The 18,653-nt window shown below is 41.1% G+C and overlaps 1 protein-coding gene across 1 annotated transcript in view; it reads right to left on the reverse strand.

The window, feature by feature from the left end:
* LOC145394021 (sodium-independent sulfate anion transporter-like) overlaps window positions 1-17,061 on the reverse strand; it is a 75,904-nt gene extending 58,843 nt beyond the window's left edge. The window contains exons 1-2 of the mRNA XM_080267991.1: window positions 17,011-17,061; window positions 6,315-6,494 (exon numbers count right to left, since the gene is read on the reverse strand). Of these exons, the coding sequence (XP_080124117.1) occupies window positions 6,315-6,494; window positions 17,011-17,061 (231 nt within the window). The remainder of the gene's footprint in view (window positions 1-6,314; window positions 6,495-17,010) is intronic.
* Between the last annotated feature and the right edge of the window lie 1,592 nt (window positions 17,062-18,653).

An 18,653-nucleotide genomic window follows, 5' to 3' on the forward strand; every position in this document is an offset into this window, starting at 1 on the left:
AGGGAAGGGCCTGGGGGTGTTGGTCCATGATAAACTGTCACTCGGAAAACACATTAACACTACTGTAGAGAGACATATAAGCTCTTGACAAACATAAGAATGGCATTTCAATACATAGATGAGGAGTTGATGAAAAAATTGATAGTGGCTATGATCTACCCCAGACTGGAATATGCAGTAGTGGTTTGGTCCCCACATAAAGAGAAAGATATAAACAAGATTTCGCTACAAGATGGATACCAAGCTTAAGGGACCTAAGCTACAAAGAAAGACTAAATAAACTGAATCTACCAACACTACAGGAGCGAAGGAAAAGAGGTGACATGATAATGCTATATAAGTGCATATCAGGGAAGGAGAAAATAGACATAAATGATTACTTAACACATGGAGAAGCATCAGCAAGAGGACACTGCAAAAAACTGCATAAGAAGTGAGGTGATAAAGACGTAAGGAAATTCAGTTTCCCAAACAGAGCAATTGACCAATGGAATGCACTACCGAATGAAATAGTGTGTGCCAAAACAATTCACAAATTTAAGGATATGTACGATAAATATGGTTTAAGACACGGGACAGGACGAGCTTGGCTCATTCCTGTAAAGATACAATTAGGTAAGAACACACACACACACACACACACACACACACACACACAAAATAATCATGTAGTGATTGAGTTCTAAATGACAGAGGGGAATGTGGCACCAAGAGATGAGCTATACAGGCATGGAAGATACAACTTTGGGAAAGCAAACTTTACAGGACTGGGGAAAATTTTCAAAGAAGCGGACTGGAGAGAATTCAGAGAAATGAGAGCAACGGAAAAAGTGGGATGTCTTTTAAGGCTTTTACAACTTGGGTGTGGAAAAATATGTGCCAAGAGTAAGTTGGGGAGAGAACTGGAAAAAGGAATAGTTCAACAGAAGGTGTCTAGTGTATGATGAATCATCTTATATGGCTCTTAGAATCCAAATAGCTTTTGCCATCTTCTCAGTTTGGTTTTCGGAAGGCCTGTGGTACCTTAACGCTACTCCTTAATCTGGAAACTTATGTCCATTCCAACTTTGCCACTCACCAGTTTGTTACTGCAGTTTTCTTTGATCTTGTGAAAGCATATGATACTGCCTGGCACTCTCATATTTTGAGCACAGTTCATTCCTGTTGTACTGATGGTAAGCTTGGTGTTTTTTTTTTTGAAGAATTTTCTATCAGCTCATTTCTTTAGAGTCTGTTCAGCCTACTTATTCAGATCTATTCCCACAGTATGAAGGTGTTCCTCAAGGCAGTGTTTTTAGCAGTATTCACTTATTATTGGCTATTAATGGGATTGTTTCTTGCCTCCCAGTAGGTGTTTGCCCTTCTTTATACTATGTGTAGATGATTTTGCAATTGAGTATATGTCTCAAACTCTGACATCTCTGTCCTTGGTGCTCTTATTCAGTGTGCGGTTTCAGCAGCCTCAGAGTGGGCTACTACCTAAGGTTTCCAATTCACTCCTATTAAGGCTCATGCTATCACTTTTACCCACTCTCGTCTTATTCCTCAGCCACCTCTTTTTCTTTGTGGCTCTCCTTTCCCACACAAAACCTCAGCCTCCTTTCTTGACCTTATTTTTGACTTCCATCTTACTTGGAAGAACCATATTGCCTCCTTGAAAATTTCAGCTTTGCAGCACCTCTGTCTCTTTCAGACTTTGTCTCATGTGTCATAGAGTGCTGATCAAACTACTCTCCCTCACCTCCATACTGCTTTCATTCTCTCCAAACTTGATTATGGTTGCCAGGTTTATTCTTCTGCTTCAGATAACATCCTCCAACAACTTGATTTGTTGCATCATCCTGGTTTGCATCTGGCTGTTGGTGAATTGAAGTCTTTCCATTTTGAAAGTCTCTATGCTGAATCAGGAGTTCCTTCACTTTTCTGTTGTTGTGCTTTGCTTTCTTTTTGTATCTATGCTAAGTCGCACTGTTTCCCTAATACCCCTTCCCTACTTCCTCCCAGTCCTGACTTCCCTCCTCTCGCATTCCTCCCTTAGTTAGTAATGTTTTCTATTTTCGCACGAGTCATTTTCCCCCATGGCATCTTCCACGCCCCAATGTTTGTCCTTCCATTTTCCCTTATTGCAAGTCCAATTCTCCTTCATTCTCCGTTCCCAGCTTTTAGACCATCTCTCCCGTCATTCTTCAGCAGTCCCTGTATACACTGATGCATCAAAAACTCCTGAGGGTGTTGGGTTCGCAATTGTCTTTCCTGACACCTTTTATCATTCTAGCTTTCCTCTTTGTGTAAGTGTTTTAACGGCTAAGCTGTGTGCCCTCTTGTTTGCGTTACAGTATACAGTATTTGTCATTCCCCTTCTTCCTCATTTATGATATTCTCTGATTCTTTTAGTGCTCTGTCCCTTCTTCAGTCACTTTCTGCTTCTCATCCTTTAGTCCTTTGTATCATGAAATTGTTCCGTATCTCGTCATAAATTAGTTCAGTTTTGTTGGGCCCCAGGACACGCAGGCATTGCAGGCAGTGAATGTGCTGATCAGCTGGCCCACACAGCTGTTGCCAGGGATGCCTCCCCTTCCTTACTCATTCCAGTCTCTGATTTCCTTCCTGCCCTATCTTCCATTCTTAAACATCGGTGGCAGTCTTGTTGGGACTCTGTCACTAATAATAAACTCCAAGTTGTTAAATCCTTTATTTTTTCCTGGCTGACCCCTTGCCACCATTACAGGAGGTGAGAGACTGCTACAGCTCACCTTAGAATTGGTCATATTCCTTGTCACTTCTTATTGCTCTTCTTTCCTTTACAGGTGGCTTTACATTGAGTGACAAACCAAATGGTTTCCTGTAAGCCAAGAAACCATTTACAACGCTGGGTGATAACCATATAACCAAACCATACGTGCTCCCTACGTGTCAACAAGTGGGTTGGTGGAGGGTTAGTGCCCCTCCCCGTGAAACAAATACTGTAACAAAGTCAAGTGGCCACCCTGTACAGAATTATGGTGTCTGGCAATAGATAGATAGATAGGTTTATTCACTCTGATGTTCAGTGACCACCCTCCCCTCTGTATTCATTGCAATACCCTCCTCTCTGTGCACCATATTTTCCTTGACTGCCCTCTTTATGCTTTACAATGACATGCTGCTTTTCCTTTCTTGACTTACTTTCAGTGCCCCCCATTTCTTGCAGACTTCCTTCAAGAATCACCATATTTTTCCCTTTGTAATATCATATCCTTCCTTACCTCTATTGGTCTCCTTTCCGACATTTAATTTCGTTCCCTATTTTAGTAGTCCCATCTGTTATATGATATACTTCTTCTGTTAATACAGTACATTTCTTTACACTTGCCGCATCAGTGTTTGCAGCCAACCTAACATACAAAACATGTAGCCGATGATCCTGCTCTTTGCAGGATTTTGGCACTAGGTTCTTATTGTTGTTCTTCATCAACAAAAGATGTGTGATAGCAAAATGAGAAAGGGATGTGGCATGGAACAAGTGAAGAAAGGGAGGTAACAGCAAAACAAAGGAAGACTACAAAAGAACTAGAAATGAATATACTGTACAAGAATCTGAAGAAAGGAAGAAACTTTGAAAAAGGTATAATTGACAAAGGTATGGAGGAACCTAAATTGTTTTATAGGTTTGTCAACGTCAAACTGAAACACAATGAAGGAATCAACAAGCTGAAAGTAGAAGGAAAAGTCTACAAAGATGCAGCAATGCATGCTGATATAATGAACAACAGTTTCCAGTCAGTTTTCACCATGGAAAGTGATTTTGTGGAGGGGGGGGGAGTGACTAGGAATGCAGTGTTAAAAGATATAAGAGTGGAAGTGCAGGAAGTGTATAAACTACTGGAAACTCAAGAAGTAAGAAAGGCCCCAGGGCCTGATGGAATCTCTAACTGGATACTAAAGGAATGCAGAGAGCAACTGGTGGAAAATTTTCATGGTTTAATTGTGTGTTCTCTGGAAGAAGAGAAAGTGGCTCGGGAATGGAAGAGGGCCAATGTGGTACTAATTTACAAAGGAGGGAATAAGGAAGAATCCCTGAATTATAGACCAGTGTCCCTGGCCAGTATGGTTGCAAAATTGTGTGAGGGAATCTTGAAGGACAGGTGGATACAGTATCCGGAAGAGATGGATACTTTGGCAGAAAGTCAGTTTGGATTCAGAAATGGAAGGTCATGTGTCTCTAATTTGTTGAGCTTCTGCTCAAGGGCGATTGACGTGCTGCAAGAGAGACATAGTTGGGTGGACTGTGTGTACTTAGATCTGGAGAAAGCCTTTGACAAGGTACCCAAGAAGTGACTAATGTGGAAACTGGAGCACATCGGAGGACTGAAGGGGAACCGCTTGGAGTGGATGAAAGATTTATGGAATACTGACAGATGAGGACAGTAATGATGGACAGGATGTCCAGGTGAAGGGAAGTAACAAGTAGAGTCCTGCATAACTCGGTGTTGACGTCTGTTATGCTCCTGATTTACGTAAATGATATGGTGGTTGGAATGAAGAGCTGTGCAAGTCTGTTTGCAGATGCTGCAAAGATCATGAGGAGAGTAGAAGTTGAAGAGAATTGTAAAATGTTGCAGGAAGATCTGGACAGGATTTACAATTGAAGCCAGGTATAAGAAATGAAATTCAATGCAAAAAAATGCAAAATATTGGAAATGGGCAAAAGTACTAAGAGGCCATCACTGAATTACTCGATGGGAAAGAAACCAATGACAAAAGCGAGTGAAGAGAACGACCTGGGAGTGTTGGTCCAGGATGATTTGTCACCTGAAAAAAACATTATAACAAGATTGTCAGAGAGAGATATAAGTTCTTGACAAATATAAAAGTGCATTTCAATACATGGATGAGGAAATGGTGAAGATATAGGCAGTGGCTATGATCTGCCCTAGGTTAGAATATGCAGCTGTGGTGTTGTCCCCACATAAAAAGAAAGATATAAACATGATTGCAGAGTACAAAGAGCAGGTGAGGCAGTGGCTCAATTGGTAGAGAGGTGGCCTGCAGTCCTACTGGACTAAGGTTCAAATCCCGGCTGGGGCTGGGAACAGTTTAAGGATTTAAATTTCATAAAATCAGACTTTACTGATCTACCAAACGACCTGCTGACATGTTGTAAAAATACCCCCGCTAATACTGTACCAATACACCAGTCCTGGATGAGACAGCCCTAGCAAGTACTCAATATGGATGGTGAGTGATAGTGCCAAAGTGGTGACATGTGGAGGTGTATGGTATGTAGGAGGATAACTGGGGCCTTGGAAGCAGGCTGTGAAGCCTGTGCCCAGAGTTGGACACACACACACACACACACACACACACACACACAAAAGCAACCAAGATGGTCCTCAGCCTGGACGATCTATTGTAGAAGGAAAGACTAGAAAAGCTGGGCCTGCCTTCCTTAGAAGAATGAAGAGAGAAGGGTGAAATAATTGCAGTGTTCAGGGCCATGATGGGAGTTGACAAAATTGACACAGAAGATCCATTTGTATGGGATGGGGGAGCAACAGGAGGACTTGGAAAGGAATAGATAGACAAGTTGCTTGAAGGATATCACAAAATACAGTTTTCCAACAGATGCACTGACCTGTGGAATAGCCTGGACAAAGGGACTGTCCAGTCTAAAAACTCAAATGTGTTTAAAACAAATTTTGACTAGTTGAGATATGGAGATGGGACCCCACGAGCATAGCTCATTTCCTGCATATCACAACAAGAGGACTTGGAAAAGAATAGATAGACAAGTTGCTTGAAGGATATCAAAAAATACTGTTTTCCATACAGATGCACTGACCTGTGGAACAGCCTGGACAATGAGATTGTTCAGTCCAAAAACTTAAATGAGTTCAAAGTAAAGTTTGACTGGTTGAGACATGGAGATGGGATCCCATGACCATAGTTCATTTCCTGTATATCACAACTAGGTAAATACAATTTGGTAAATACATCATGGACCCTACTAAATCACCTAACTAGAATATAAAACACAAGGACCAACATAAGAAACTGTCAGAAGAAACCATGCATTTTCTACCTAAGAGCACTGACTGGCAAGTGGTAACCTACTGATAAATGTCAAGGAAGGGAGCAGGATGTGTGTGTGTGTGTGTGTGTGTGTGTGTGTGTGTGTGTGTGTGTGTGTGTGTTTTGTGAGAACAATGTGTATGAGATGAATGTGTTGTGGGTATTAATAAAGTGAGGGCTGAGAGAGTTGTTTCTGTGTTGTATTTGGTGATGATATAGAGAAAGATGAAGGCTAAATCATAATGGTGACATTGCATTCTAACATTAGCGTCAAGACCAGCGACTCCAGCGTATGCGATGCCCTGAGGGATGACTGTCAGACCCACAGTAAAGCCAGCCATCACGTCTCCCTCCAGGCACTCCAAGTTATAGTGCGGCAGCCATTGGGTGATTGGCAGACGCTGGTACAGGGTCTTGCGGCTGAAGAACCTCCTTGCCTGCCGCTGGGGGTAGAAAAAGGTGAGATTTCTTTGGTTCTTTGTTTGTCTTTGGAACAACTTTACCTTTTACTTTTTCAGCAGGGGGTAGAAAAAAATACACTGGATGAAGTTTATTAGTTCTTGGCCACTGGTACTGGGTTTTGTGGCTGAAGAATTTCTTTGCTTGCCTTGGAGGACAGAAATAAAAGGTGAAATTTCTTTGTCCTTTGTTCCATTATTGAAGAATTTGTACATATGCCTCTTTGATTAGAAAAAAATGGAGTTTATTTGTTTCATAACTGCTGGTACACGGTTATGTAGCAGCAGGATTTCCTCACCTGCCACTGAGAATAGAAAAAAAAAAGCTGAGGTTTTGTATATTAAATCTAGCCCTCCATTGTTCCACTCAAGGCTTTTCCAGAATAATGTCATACATATTTTGGTGTTTACTGTTAGTGGTAGGTGGTGGTGACCATCATCCATTCACTCAGTGTTGTGCTGCCTACTTCTTCCTTAGCCTTTATTATTCTTTTTCTGTGCCTTCCCTCCTCCCTATTTCTCCCATCTTTCCTGTCACTACTTATTGCTTTTCTTTCCTTTACATGTGACTTTACATTGAGTGACAAGCCAGATGGTTTCCTGTAAGCCAAGAAACCATTTATTACGCTCGGTGGTAACCAAATAACCAAACCATAAGTGCTCCCTACGTGTCAATAAGTGGGTTGGTGGAGGGTTAGTGCCCCTCCCCGTAAAACAAATAACGCAAAGTCATATGGCCACCCCTTACAAGATTATGGCGTCTGGCAACAGATAGATAGAGAGACATATGACTGTCGAAAAATGTACATTCTTAGGTCTCAGCAAAATGCCAAGGGTGAGATAATGTAAATGAAACTGACATTTTAGCTTACCAGTGGGAATTAGTGAACCAGCGAGGATAAGCTGTTTAACCTGTTATAGCCTATACTCAGCTGGTTTTAAACAAATTGAGTGGTTGAGGTTTATTGTTCCCATGCCACGCGGATGAACCACTGGTCACTTCCCATAGTCAGGCTCAGGACTGAGCAGTTTTACCCTGAGCAAGCTCCTGATGGGGGCAATGGTGTAACGTCATAAAAAAAAAAAAAAAGCACAAAAGTTCTACTTAAGCAATACATACTTGCAAACATTCATACAACACGTGTAGCCAACACTTGGGATGGTGGTGTAAATCAATGTATGTATGTATGGGTGAATTCAAGTACTGTAGTTACAAGGCCCGGGTTGATCAGTTGTCGTAATGGATTCTCCCAGGAAGTACGTGAAAAGGGGAGTGTAGAAAATTCTCCTATCTCATGTTCTTCCTGCAAATAAAAATTTGAGTTTCAAGGCTCCTTAGCAGCTCTTCCATACCAGTTTATTTCTGCATCTGGTATGTTAATGTACGGTATTGGGTTATGCATGAAACCTATGTCGTTATCATGAGGAAATAAATAACAAACAAGATAATTATCAGCTGCAATGTAATAAGTTATTAAGGAAATGGCGCTAGGAAGATTTCAAATCCAACGAGAATACGATCCAAGCAGCTGAGCGTTTCTTTCAATGAAGAAGGAGAAGAGGTAGAACATTATCGAAGGTCGACGTTGCTACGCTATTTCTGAACTGGAACAGTGTTAACAGCTTGTCCCATATTGCTGCCTGTGGAGGTGATGGGGCCCGAGGTTAGACTTCCGTAGTCCAACGGTAGGTTGCTAGCCTATGCCACTGCTCAGACTAAAGCCACATGAATGATAAATCTCCAGACACATGTTTCGGTTTGGGTCCAGCACGTCGCCCAACATTCGTGACCGAGACTTTTTTTTTTTTTTTTTTTTTTTTTTAACGATGGGTAAGATCTGGACTAAGTTTAAATGCTGTTCGCAACCTCTTAATTAACTTGTCTGAAACATAAGGTATTGCCATCACCTTGCACCTCCACCATCATCACTGTCATTGCCATCATTATGATCATAGTCGTCGCCACCATCACCTACTACCACCTTCACCATCACTGTTATTGTCATCATTTGCTTCATCGTCATCATCACAGTTATCGTTACCAACTCAGGTTAATTATAATTAGTTGGCATAACGATTGGGGAAATTTCTGTTGATTATCACAATTGTGTGTGTGTGTGTGTGTGTGTGTGTGTGAACGAGTTTAATCTTTTCAATAAGATGACATTTAATATACAGTCATCATATTTATGTTCACCATAGGAGAGACCCATTTTGAAGGTGTGAATGAAGGCAGTATCAGACCGTCTGTTCAGAGTCCTATGAAACAGACGAATTAGAAAAAAAAAAAAAAGTAGTGAAGAATAATGTGTGCGTTTGTGCCTGCATGTATATGGTGAGAATACAGTAGAGGGTGCGATGAAATGCCGAATCAGTGGCCACCCGACTCGGCACATTCAGTTGGAAAATATTGTTATTTTTATGTCCGTATTGGCTCATACACACCTAATCACTGAAAATCCGGTAAAAATTTTGTTTCATTTAACTTAATGAAAAAAATAAGGATTTAGAGCGCAACCGTGCTAAAGTTGGCAGAATTGTTTCACTTCAGCTCGCGAACTCGCTTTGACAGACTTCTATTTTGCATTATTATTGATTTGAAATGAAAATTAATGTATTTATGGACATATTTTAACACAATTATCAATATGTTGGTAATTATACATGCTTATTAGCCAAAATAAAATTTTTAGAGTTTGGGCTATAGTTAAAGCAGCAGTGCGACTGGGCTATTTTTTTGCATGTCGATTGTGTTCTGGCATTTAAGTAGATGTTTTTTGAACTATTATGAGAGTTTATTTTACTAAAACTGGGCTTAGAGCAGCTAAAGAGAGTACACTTGGAGGCGGCTGTCAGACTGGTAGAGGTGAAAATAAAAATTTGTCCTTTGATGGGATCTCCAGACACTTGTCTCACGACACCACGTCTCTCTCTCTCTCTCTCTCTCTCTCTCTCTCTCTCTCTCACACACACACACACACACACACACACACACACAGGAAACGTACCACATGTTGATGAATTCATCAATATTTATTGCATTATATATATATATATATATATATATATATATATATATATATATATATATATATATATATATATATAAAGTCACACTGCAGTCAGTGCTGCACTGTTTTTCCTGGTGGCTAACTCTATTGTAAAGGCACTTTCATTTCGACATTTACAACTTGCAGTCACACATCTCGAACCAACTCTGATAAACATAGGAGGCCAACACGATGCTCTCTCTCTCTCTCTCTCATCAGCCGTTTGTGTCCAATGCAGGACCGGCCTATCCCGACAGAAGTGGGGACGATACAGCCAATGTATCTCTACCAAGTGGCTTATGCTGTCTAGTAGATTTTGTATGTACAGTAAGGTGAGAAGTGCTTGTAAGTGTAATTGTTGTGCTGGAATGGCTTTGGATGTGTGTGTAGTCTGTGAACCAAGTGTAATCGGTCCGCGCAAGCCGACTGGGTGCAAGCATACTATACAGTATGCGGCACTGGTTCATCGACAGCACCCCTTGTGTCCGCCAATGCAGTACGTGGCCTGAAGAACGCTCCCAAAGTTTATTACCCTGGCGGGGCGCGAACTCTCGTTCTTCAGTGTACGAAAACGCATACCTCACCATTGTACCACGGAGGATATATATATATATATATATATATATATATATATATATATATATATATATATATATATATAATTCCTTTGTCCATGTGTGTTTGTGTGTCTGTTAATAGTCCTCGCGCACGCTAATGCTCACTCCCTTCACGCATGCGCACAAGACAGTCCAGTGTTTAAGTTTTTTTCAAGAGAGATTTGTTTTCAAAGCAAACGCACGAGGACTAATGCTTACAATAATACAATTTAGACTACTTGTGGTCTGGTTAGGTTAGATAAAGTAAGGTACTGTAATTGCTCTGGAGGGTCTCAGGGGGCTACACTACGGCCTTCTCAAACTGTGGCAATACGGGTCTTGTGGTCTGCATCCGTGAAGGGAGTGAGCAAGATGTTGAGTCCCAGTATTTACTCAACATTAAATTTCTGCCCACAAAAACTGAATGAATCAAGATACCCACTAGGCGTAATTAGCAGTCTGAACAAACTATGTATTAAGAACCTAATTTGCACTAAATGTAGCAGAAGTTAAATAATATAGGACCACTGAAATGGCGGTTGCCATCATATGCCATCAATGATATTGTAATTTCCGTTTATGATAAATATAAACAATTCACGCTACGTTATATATATTTGTATTATTTATATTACGGTATATGACATTACTATGATTCATAGTTTCACACAACAGTGTAGATATTTAACGAATATGCTGTTTAAACAGCGCAGGGAATGTGTGTCGAAATGGTGGTGACATCTACCGGAATACTAGCTTTGAAAGCACCCCACTGTTTTGGCACAATTTCATTCGGTAGTGCATTCCACTGATCAATTGCCGTATGTGGGAGACTGAATTTTATTACCTCTTTATCACCTCTCTGTTTATGAAGTTTTTTGCAGTGTCCTCCTCCTCTTGCTTCCCCATAGGGTATATAGTATATACTCCTTTATGTCTATTTTCTCTTGAGATACAATTATATGGCATAATCATGTCTCCTCTTTTCCTTCTCTCCTGTAGTGTTGGTAGATTCAATTTTTCTAGTCTTTCTTCGTAGCGTAGATCCCGTAACCTTGACACCCATCTTGTAGTGGCCCTTCGAACTTTTTCAGTCATATCTACTGTATGTGTTTCTTGAGATGAAGATGCCAGACTACTGATGCATTCTCCAGGGTTGGTCTGATGAACGATGTTATTATCTTTCTCAGCATGTCTTCATTTATGTATGTCAATGATATTCTCATGTTAGCAATCAAGTGTGTGTGTGTGTGTGTGTGTGTGTGTGTTTTGGGGGTTTGCTTTACGGGCTCTTGCCCTAAGGGGCTTTTGTTCTAGTGAACTTTGTCCAACACCAGAAAGAGAGAGAGAGAGAGAGAGAGAGAGGAGGGGAAGTGCATCTTTTGCAATTATAGGATCACGGAAAATTTTGGTATAGGTGGGACAGGTGTGCTTACTAAAGTGTGTTAGTCGTAGCACATGGGAGTCTACGATGCTGATCAGTAAGGAATGGGTTTTACACACACACACACACACACACACACACACACACACACACACACACACACACACACACACACACACACACACACACACGAACGCACGCCCACACTCACGCCGGCTCAGTGGTAAAGCTCTTGCGTAGCAGCTGCTAAGACGAGGATTCGCGCCTTGCTCAGGATGCGAAAAGTTTCACTGACGAAGCGGGTGGTTACTGTTCCCCTTGAGCAAGGGGAAGTGTGTGCGTGTGTGAAGGCCAAGGCTTTGCCCTTAGATCGAACTATATGAGCTCTCAGCTCTCTTCAGGGAGGGTAAAAATCTGATGATAACAACTATCACGTGATCCTGACCGACCTGGTGAATTACGAATGCACACACACACACACACACACACACACACACACACACACACACACACACACACACACACACACACACAAACGAACACACGCACATGCGCGCACACAAACGCACTTTCAAACACACACACACACACACACACACACACACACACACACACACACACACACACACACACACACACACATACGAACACACGCACATGCGCGCACACAAACGCACTTTCAAACACACACACACACACACACACACACACACACACACACACACACACACACACACACACACCACTCGCTGGTGCAGTGGTAACGTTCCCGCTTGCCAACTGGTGGACGGGAGTTCGCGCCTCGCTCAGGTTGCGAAAAGTTTCACTGACGAAGTGGGTGGTTACTGTCTCCCTTGAGCAAGGGGACGGGTGTGTGCGTGTGTGAAGGTCACAGCCTTGCCCTTAGATCGGACTATATGAGCTATCAGCTCCCTTCCGGGAGGGTAAAAGCTGATCATCACGACCATCAAGTGATCCTGACCGACCCGGTGAATTACACACACACACACACACACACACACACACACACACACTGCGCGCGCGAGGGCACTATTAGCAGACACAAACACACACATGCACAAAGCAATATATATATATATATCATCATGGAGGTTGGCCTCCTATGCTTGTCAGATTTGGTTCGAGATGTCTGACAAAGTTGTAATTATCGAAATGAAAGTGCCTTTACCACAGTGATAGCCATCAGGAATAATAGTGCAGCACAGATTGCTGTGATTTACTTAGGATCATATATTATGCAACAAATATTGATGAATGCACCATCATGTGGTATATTGAGTGAGAGAGAGAGAGGGGGGGGGAGGACTTGATGTATGAGTCTCTGGAGACTTCAAAGGACAAATTTTGAGTTTCTCCTCTACCAGTTTCACACATATCACTGAGTGTACTCTCTTTACCTGCACTATGCCCAGCTTTAGGAAAATAAACCTTCTAAATAGTTCAAAGAACGTCATCTACTTAAATGCTGGAATTTAATCCAGACACCAAAAAATAGCCCAGAGGTCGCACTGCTACACTAAATATAGCCTAATCTCTTCCCGAAGTCTAAAAATTTTGTGTTGGATAAGTACGGATAATTAACAACATATTGATAAATGTGTTAAAATATGCCCGCAAATACATTAATTTTCATTTTAGATCAATATTTATGTCAGTCAGAGCGAGTAGGAGAGTAAGGGTGAAACTGCCGCTGACTTTAGCATGGTTACCAATGAGTTTTATAGTATGGAGAGGCTATCTCCGCCGCGAGTGTGTGATTTTGGCCACCATATTGAAACACCTACAATCGTCGCTTATAATACAGAAACATGTATGGATTGCGACTTTTTTCGGCCTAGTTCGACGATTTATATGGGGTACATTTAGCCAGAGTATAAAACAACGCCATACCGTACTGTAGGTTGCTGCAAAGCAGAATTTACCCTTTACGGCATTAAGGCAAAGAAAGGTAACGGCAGAAAGGCAAAAGATAGTGTCGTAATAACGTTGAAATGATAGTGATGTTGAAGCTGATTTACGTCGAAGTAATGGTGTTGAAATGGTGTGAGAAGTCCTTAGCCTATCAATTGCATGAATCAGATTGATAAAGGCCGGAAGAGACATGGAAATATCTACAAGAGAGTTTGAACAGAAGAGAAGGGGACATAGAGAGAAAGACTGGAGATACATGGGCCCCTTTTAGTGGCCTCATTCAGGCAGGGATACTACGGAAGAATCTTCCCGCCCCATCCCAGTGTAACGCCATCTTTCTTCGATGAATACCTGAGCCCATGTTTTGTATCCGTAAGCTGCACAGTGGAACATTGCACTATATTTTCCGGAATCATTAGCTGCTTTCAAAAATCCAGAGCAGCTCAGTACAAAAACGCGGGCATCAGGCGTGGTGTAACATGGCTACCGCTATACCCGCGCCGCCGCTACATAAATTACGTGGTGCTACCCATGAGAAGGCCTCTCCATACTGTAAGAGCTCAGTGACGGTTACGCACTAAATCCTGATTTTTAAAATTAATAGTTAAATTAAACAAAATTTTGACCGGATTTCCAGATTAAGTGTGTATGAACCCATGAGGTCACAAAAATGATATTTTCCAAAAGTGCCGATTCGGTATTTCGTCGCACCAAAGTATGGATGGTATGCATGGATGGACTGTAATGACAATTCAGTATGTGTGGATGGATTGCTGTGGCAACTACAGTTCAGTGCTCACGGAAAGTTTGGTGATAGTGTAGAATGTGTCTACTGACTGGGCTTGTCATTGTCTTTGTGTGTGTTCCCAGTAACAAGTATTCAGTATTGCTCATCGAATGTCTGCTTGTTATACCGTACCTGTCTGGTGTTGTACAGCTACCACCTCCATTGTCCTACGGCGCGCGCGCTCTCTGTCCGTTGTCTGACGCATTGTTTAGTTTGTTGATGGGGTGATAATGTCAGCATGAGAGAGAGAGAGAAAAAAAATAACGAATTTTGTTAATCTTTCTACCGTTCCGTTGATACAGTACTTCGGGGTATGTATAGCCTTTCCAACGGCCTCATCCCACGTATTCGTGGGATGAAAAGCCTCCAACAAAACCGTTTAGTACGATGCCACTGTGTTTATCACAGCTTTATACCGATGTACGTTTTTAAGTCAGCTTAAGATGGATTAATCCCTTCAACCAGAAGATGTATTGGGTTAGCATATTCGTACCACCTCCAGACGTTTTTATTCGGTTTCAGAATGATGTCTAGCAGTGAGGGAGTTTACTGAGGCTATATGCCTATATCCAACACCCATTTCGAAAAGTCACCCGTACAGAGGAGGGATACAACAGAATCTACGTTATCTGTCTGAAGTGGGCAATACAGAATTTCTTTCCTTGTCCCTTATCAATGGCAACTAGACAGCAAGTAGGGAAATTGCGCCATAGAGTCAATATCATTTTGTACAATATATCCTTTTAACACTTCGAGTCCAGACTTTCTTAGCTCGGTTTCCAAACGTTAACCTACTTTGGTTCCTGTTCTCCACATCCATTGTAGTTATTATGTATTTTACTACTATGAACCTCTTTGGTCCAAAGGCTACCAAGTGGGAGCGGAGTGTTCTTTGTTTAAAGAGGATATTCATGCATAAGCATTACTTACTAGGTTTTATAGAATTTTCAGTAAAAATTATGAATATTTCATAATTTTCAAGTTTAGTGATTTTGCAACAACACTTATGGCTTAGAAAAATAAGAAAGGATTTTAACCACACTGAATTTGCATACGTATTGTAATAAGCAGAAACATTTTGTTACGAGAATGTTTGTTCTATATGTTCTAACAACATTTCGTACAACAAACAACGGCAATTAAAATGACAGGGGAGACCTTATTGTGTATAAAATGCAAACGGCAGTGACGAGAAACATAGTCTTTCATGTATGGAGCTGGTCAAGTGTGAAACTGTCATCCTCACTGGGTCTTTCCCATTACCTACAGTATTTCCTCCAGCCTTTTAAACAGTGTGTTCAGGTAGCCTATCTTCAAATGAATAGATGTTAATTTTGGCTTTACCATAAAAAAGAAGAGAAAAGAAAAAGAAGGCTCTCAGCCTTCCGTCTGTCTGTCTGTCTCTGCATAATACACACCCCCTACCATGACATGACTCCTGATTTAGCAGCAGCTGTGACCTGGTGGCATAAACAAACAAGGAAGGCTCGCCGGAAAGCATGCAAAACCAGCAAGGATTCAAGTAACGCTGACAATGGAAACCCACAAACCCCTATTTTGTCTTTACAAACTGTTAATACTAGAATCAAAAGGGATTTATGGGTTTACATTGTCAACGTTACTAGTATCTTTACTGGTTTTGCGTGCTCTCCAGTGATCGTTCCTAGAATCTGTTGGTTTGCATGCTCTCCAGCGATCCTTGTTTGTTTACTTCTTTTTGGACATCCCTATTCTCCAATTTTAAATTACTGATTTTTTATTTACCTAGTAATATATTCTTCTGCCACTGATCTACATGAAGTAAGCTGCAAAGGGACGAAAATTTGGGCCATGTTAAGGTGAAAAGAGTACTCTATAGTGAGATGTACGCCGGGGAAGGGGTGGGGTTATGACATGTCGGTGGGCCTGGTTAGTTAAGAAGTGTGCTGGCGATATTCAGATCCTTAAACTATTCCTTGCGCCTGGAACCGATCACAACACCTTCCAGACAGCAACCCACTTCTTTAGATCACCACCTTGTTTCCCCCCCTCTCTGCAGCGTACTGTCTTGGTCTTATCAACTCTTGAACGTGCGATTATCGCTTGTGTAATATGGTGATATTAACATCGTCATGCTTTGATATACTTTAACGACATGAAACTGCCACCTTACTGTCTCATTGCTAGCTGTAACGGAATATCAACTGTAGAATATGGTGCTACACTGTTTCATCATAATTATAAAAGTGGTGGTAAACAGCGCAGCAAATATAAGTGGTAAATAGCTCAGGAAACAAAATCGAGGTGGTAATGGTGTAGTAAATGTAAGAGTAGTAAATAGCTTGGGAAATAATGCACTGGTGGTTAATAGCGTAATAAATGAAATAATAGTAGATAAATTGTGGAGTAAATGTAACTAGTGATAACAAAAAGCGTTGTAAATGTAATACTAAAAAGAACAGCTTAGTAAATATAACGTGACGATAAACAGCGTTGTAAATGTAATAATTCTAGATGAACCGTATAATAAATGTAACTGACGATGATAAATAACGCAGTACATGTATTAACTGTAGAAAAAAAAAAGTAGTAAAAGTGGTAATAGTATGTAAAAATAGTGTAGTAAATGTGTTAACTGAAGGTAAATAGGGTAGTAACTGTAATAATAATGAATAGCGTAGTAAATGTAATAATAATGATAAAAGACGCAGTAAATGTGTTAACTGAAGGTAAATAGGGTTGTAAATATAGCAATAAATAAATCTGATGTTACCTTGATGAAGACGCCGGCATCGTTGAGGGTTTCTCTGTAGCCACGCGACATGGCCACTTTCTTATGTCCTACACCGTTGCTAGCCGAGTCTGCCTTCCCTGTTGCGAGTAAGAGTACCGTGGTGTTAATTTCTCTCTCTCTCTCTCTCTCTTATATATATATATATATATATATATATATATATATATATATATATATATATATATATATATATTTATATAATTTCAACTGTCGGTACACGAGTATAATGATAACATGGAATATAGCGATGTCAGGTCGGGGTATCTTTACCAGCCATCGCACACATTAACTATGCCTTCTAATAATTGACAAATAATTCAGACGTAAGTCAGAATTTCCTTGTGCAGAAAGAAAGCTGACGTTTTAATCTAACATCACTAGTCACGTATGAGTTTAGTTACAAATACATCGTAGCAAAACCATATCGTCTCTCATATATATATATATATATATATTGCCAGACGCCTCAATCCCGTTCGGGATGGCCACAAACAAATCGCCTCCACGTTGCCCTGACCCCCGCCATTTCACTGCCCCGCTCCCAACTCACACCCCCCCTCTCTCATATACCTCTCCACCCCATCCCTTCATCTCATCCTCGGCCTCCCCCACCCTCTTCCCCCCTCCACCTCACTCACATACACTCTATATCGTTTCGGACTGCGCAAAGCCCTTCTTACGAGTGACGTATCTCTGAATATGGACTTTGTATACGGTAATCCAAAGCGTCAAAGAAGTAAAGAACCTGAGCTTCTGTTAAGCCTCTTTCGTATGTTGCCCTCCCATTCATTTTATCCACATCACTGGCTCTCGTTTATTGCCTCCGCAAATGGAAGTTGAGGAGATTATGTATTGACCTCTGTTTGACTTTCCACAAAATTTCATAAAAGTTATTGATGGATTTCAGTGAAATTTTTGTGGATATTAGGTCATGGGCCAAGGAAGAGTTGATTAAATATTGGCGGTGATCTGAGTTCGACTTCTGGTTCAAGACTATTTTTTGTTTGTCCACAAGATATTTTTAAAAAGTTATGGATGGATTGCAATGAAATTTTACGGATATGTGGGTCAGGAGCCAAGGAAGAGTTGACTAAATTCTGGTGATGCTTTGCGTGTCTGGTATAGGCGCAGGGATGCGCTCTCTTAGTGTCTTTTTTTTTTTTTTTCCCTTGAAGGAAGTGTTATTGCTGGCTCCTGTCTGGTTCTTTCCTCCTTGCACACACACACACACACACACACACACACACACACACACACACACACACACACACACACACATACACACACACACAGTTTGTCATTAGAGATCTTTATTTTTTTTAATGTGTTACACTTTAGCTGCACCATTTTACCTTTCTCAGTACTTTAATAAGAAAACAAGTCACACGTTTTTGTTGAAAAAAAAAAAAAAAAAAGCTTCACCATTCCAGTCGGAAACACGACATTAACCCCTTAACCGCGGGTGTCATACCAGAATGACATTGCAAAAACTGGACCAAACTGTGGGTGTCATTCTGGAATGTTTGTGAATATTTTGAATACCGCGCGTTTTTACGCACGCCAGTTGTTTCAAGGGAGAGTAGCTATTAGGTTCTTTCACTCCAGCTGACCCCCACCTCCCT

This window comes from Coenobita brevimanus, chromosome 26, assembly GCF_032717465.1.
Source record: "Coenobita brevimanus isolate Jiangsu-jjx chromosome 26, ASM3271746v2, whole genome shotgun sequence".
Taxonomy (NCBI): domain Eukaryota; kingdom Metazoa; phylum Arthropoda; class Malacostraca; order Decapoda; family Coenobitidae; genus Coenobita; species Coenobita brevimanus.